Consider the following 3,955-nt stretch of genomic DNA (forward strand, 5'->3'; position numbering starts at 1 on the left):
ACTATTTCTCAATTTGTCCATAAGGTTTTCAAGAACTTTTGTGTTTGAGGTACATTTCTCTTTCTTCTTCTTGTGCTTGGTTCTTTTCCTTTTGAGTTTTGTTAGTTTATGCCTAAATCTTTTTAACTTTGTTATAATATCAGAAAGATGGAATCTTTTTGTCTCTTGAATCAAGAAAATGCTGCTATTTTTTTTTTACTTTGTTATAACATCATGAAGATTGAATCTTTTTGTCTCTTGAATCAAGAAATTCAAGAAAATGCTGCCAATTTTTTTTTTAACTTTGTTATAATATCAGAAAGATTGAATCTTTTTGTTTTTGAATCAAGAAAATGCTGCTAAATATTTTTAACTTTGTTATAATATCATAAAGATTGAATCTCTTTGTCTCTTGAATCAAGAAAATGTTGCTAAATCTTTTAACTTTGATATAATATCAGAAAGATTGAATTATTTTGTATCTTGAATCAAGAAAAATCAAGAAAATGCTACTGAATCTTTTTAACTTTGTTATAATATCATAAAGTTTGAATCTTTTTGTCTTTTGAATCAAGAAAATGCTGCTAAATCTTTTTAACCTTGTTATCATGTCAGAAAGTTTGAATCTTGTTGTCTCTTGAATCAAGAAAATGTTGCTAAGGAGTTCTTCAACACCACTTCTTGGATCTTTACACTCAGAGAGTCCCAACAGTCATCACCATCATCATCAGTCTGATTTAACCCCAAATCACACACCCAATTCCATTCACCATAGTTATAGCAAACTCTCATGTAGCCATGGTGGATATCAGAATTTCAATAGAAGTTTATACCCTTCTAACTCTCCAATCTCTCCTTCATTTTCTGAGATCAGCAATGGCAACAAATTCCCATCTCATGGTTTTAGAAGAGCTCAATCTGAAGGGAACTTGGAAGGATTAGTAAAAGTTTCAACTGATGAAGTAGTTGATGAATTTACCCTCTCTAAACCAACCAAGACGTTTTCACGTAAACCCCCAAAATCATTCTTGGAAACCATTCCATCTTTCTCCATTCACAATTCAAGGGAGCTTCATTCAGACGACGATGACAGTGATGAGAGAGATGACTTTGATTGCATCAGTGGACAGTACAGTTTGGGAATGAATGCTGTAAAAGGGGAAATGAGTTATGTGAGTCGAAATTCGAAGATAGAAATAGTTGAAGGCAGAGAAGAGATGTTCCTAGCAAGAGGACTTGGGGTTGCTGATATTGGTTGCTCTGATGATGGTGGTTGTGGCATAGGAGGTGGAGGAGGTGGTATTTATCGCCCAGTAGCGTTCGATAGGGATGGTGGTGACAGCCAGGGACTACATATAGAAGAGCATTACAAAAACATGATAGAAGAGAATCCTGGCAATTCCTTATTCTTGAGGAATTATGCCAACTTTTTATACAAAGTGAGTCTTGTCTTTTGTCCCTTCTCTTGTTTTGCTTATTCACAGTCATTGACAATAGCTAATTTTGCTTTTCTTTCATGTTGGAGCAGACAAAGAAAGATCTTAAAGGGGCAGAGGAATACTACTCAAGAGCTATTTTAGCAGATCCAAGTGATGGTGAAGTTCTTTCACAATATGCTAAGCTTATATGGGAGCTTCACCGTGATACAGATAGAGCCACGAGCTATTTCGAAAGAGCAGTCCAAGCAGCCTCTAGTGACAGGTTTGCTTCTCACCCACCAGCAAGAATACACTGTCTTATCAAAATTCAAGAACAGCTTGTTATTCACTTTACAAAACTGACTGATTTATCTTTTTTGATGTGTTAACAGTCACATACATGCTGCTTATGCTAATTTCCTCTGGGAGATAGAAGATGAGGAAGATGAGAATGATGAAACGCAAACGCAACCAATGGTGCATACTGTAGCCACGGCTTCTATAACTGTTTGACTTGAAAGTACATTATCTTTTGTTGAAATATTTGCAGCAGAGTTAGTAGAAGTGTAGCAAGCAATTAGGAAGAACCTGTAATTTAGCATATAGTTAGTAATAAAACTGATGCACAGGACTTCTCTTTTTCTCATACTTCTATGATTGAATGACTAACCCTTAAATAACAATGAATTGCCAGTGTAAACAATGGTGCATACCATAGACACTACCTCTATAACTGCTTGACTTGAAAGTACATCATTCATTCAAATATTCGGAACAAAGATGGTGGAAGCTTCACAAGCAATTAGGAAGAACCTATAATTAGCATCTTAGGTAGTAATAAAACTGATGCACGCGACTTCTCTTCCTACTGTTGTGATTGTCCGAGTAACCCATGAACGGCAAAACAGGCAGTAAGTGAACCATTTTCAAGTTATCCAAGGGTAATTGTAATTGTAATTGTTTCAATCAATGAACTAAGCAAGCAAGAACATAGACCAACTTATAATCTTTTAAGGCTAGGATAAAAAGATATAAGTAAGGCAATTGGAAGTTGAAGCACTATTGCTGATTGACCTTCTTTGCTCAATGTAGACTTAGTTTCCAACTAACTGTGCTGTTGATGCCTAAGAACAGGGAAAGAGAAAGCATGTTACTTATACAGTGGCTGAGATATCAAAGTAAATGTCTGAAATATGAGATTATGTCAATAATTCACGGACCTGCAATTACAACTATTACTCTAGGCAACTAATTGCATCAGGAAACATTTCAAAATGGTTCCAATTTCTAATATCCACTGATAGCAAGTAACACACCTATAATCATACATGATCGTCGATATTCATGTGACCAGAGATATATCATACATGGACCTTACAAAGTGTGATTGTACTAGAAAGCAAGACAGCATGAAGATATAATGAACAATCTATTGAGTATCAACCAGTACAGAAGGGAAACACTAAGATAAGAGCAACTTTTTTTTTGATAACCGAAAAATCCTTGAGGGCTAGTGGTGCATCGTTCGGAACTTGGTGGATAATGGGCCCGCCTTGCTACTCATTTTCTGTTCAAAACTGTGGACTTTTCTTCTTTCTTTTGGGGTTTGGTGGTGGGGGGGGGGGGTAGAGGAATTTGGGGAGGGAGGAAAATTCATGTTGTCACTTAAAATGTCCAAGAAAAATCTTGAGAGCAAGGTAGAAGAACACTTCAATTAGTCTAGGATTCAATGCATCAAAGAAATATTAGCTAAAGTTAGAAACTAGCAAGGACTAAAGGTGGAAACAAGACGATGACCTTGGAAAATTCCATTACTACTACAGGTCATCCGTCATTCATATGCATTTTCATTGAGTACTCTCCTACTGGTAGGTGAGTCTAGAACTTTGACTCTTCATGTAAAATTTGACATGTTCTCTTTGATCTACTGTCAAGTGCCAAACTTTCTCCATAAGGATGTTGATTTAGCAAGTTGGACAGTCAATATATTGATAACTGTAGGAGAATGTTAAGTGCATGTTGAATCTGTGTCTATACTAGTATGTTGCTGTTACAGAGTATCTATGTTTCACCCAGACGCTTGGGAGTTTCGTATTAGATAAATTACTGATGTGGATCAAAGTCATCAAAAGATTTGAAATTCATTCACTTTAAGAAAAAGAAATTTATTTACTCATAGATAAAGAGACAAAATCATGTCAAAGCTTTTACTCTTGTATTTGTGAAGCCTGTTTTTAAAATGCTTTTCATGACTCATGAGCCGAGACAGCCTCTCTACCTCACACAAGGTAGGGGTAAGGTCTGTATACATTCCACCCACCCTAGACCCCACTTGTGGGATCACACCGGGTATGTTGTTGTTGTTGTTGTCATAAATTGCAAATAGGGTGGAGGTGGTAACTATAGAAGCATAACTAAGTTTTTAAAGTCTCTCCAACAGAATCTTCTGCAGCAGGTTCCAGCTCTTGCATAGCTTCCCACACATCATTGGGCAAAGCAGATTATTCCTCAGAACGAGTCTTCGATTCACTGCACTTGAAACTTTCACCTGTCACCCA

General features: G+C 36.4%; 1 protein-coding gene across 4 annotated transcripts; it reads left to right on the top strand.

Moving 5' to 3' along the window:
* The first annotated feature begins 322 nt into the window (after positions 1–322).
* Positions 323–2,077, top strand: LOC125808943 (uncharacterized). Of its 4 annotated transcripts, none has more exons than XM_049488620.1 (4): positions 323–336; positions 634–1,418; positions 1,508–1,680; positions 1,790–2,077. In XM_049488620.1, the coding sequence occupies exons 1-4, from the start codon at positions 333–335 to the stop codon at positions 1,908–1,910; spliced, it is 1,083 nt and encodes a 360-aa protein (XP_049344577.1). In that variant the 5' UTR covers positions 323–332; the 3' UTR covers positions 1,911–2,077. The 4 variants fall into 4 exon arrangements, with proteins under 4 accessions (XP_049344577.1, XP_049344579.1, XP_049344578.1 ...); XM_049488622.1 differs by lacking the exon at positions 323–336 and adding an exon at positions 474–489; XM_049488621.1 differs by lacking the exon at positions 323–336 and adding an exon at positions 548–561.
* The last annotated feature ends 1,878 nt before the right edge of the window (positions 2,078–3,955 follow it).

Source organism: Solanum verrucosum, unplaced genomic scaffold (genome assembly GCF_900185275.1).
Source record: "Solanum verrucosum unplaced genomic scaffold, falcon-dt-bn FXZP01000435.1, whole genome shotgun sequence".
Classification (NCBI taxonomy): Eukaryota; Viridiplantae; Streptophyta; class Magnoliopsida; order Solanales; family Solanaceae; genus Solanum; species Solanum verrucosum.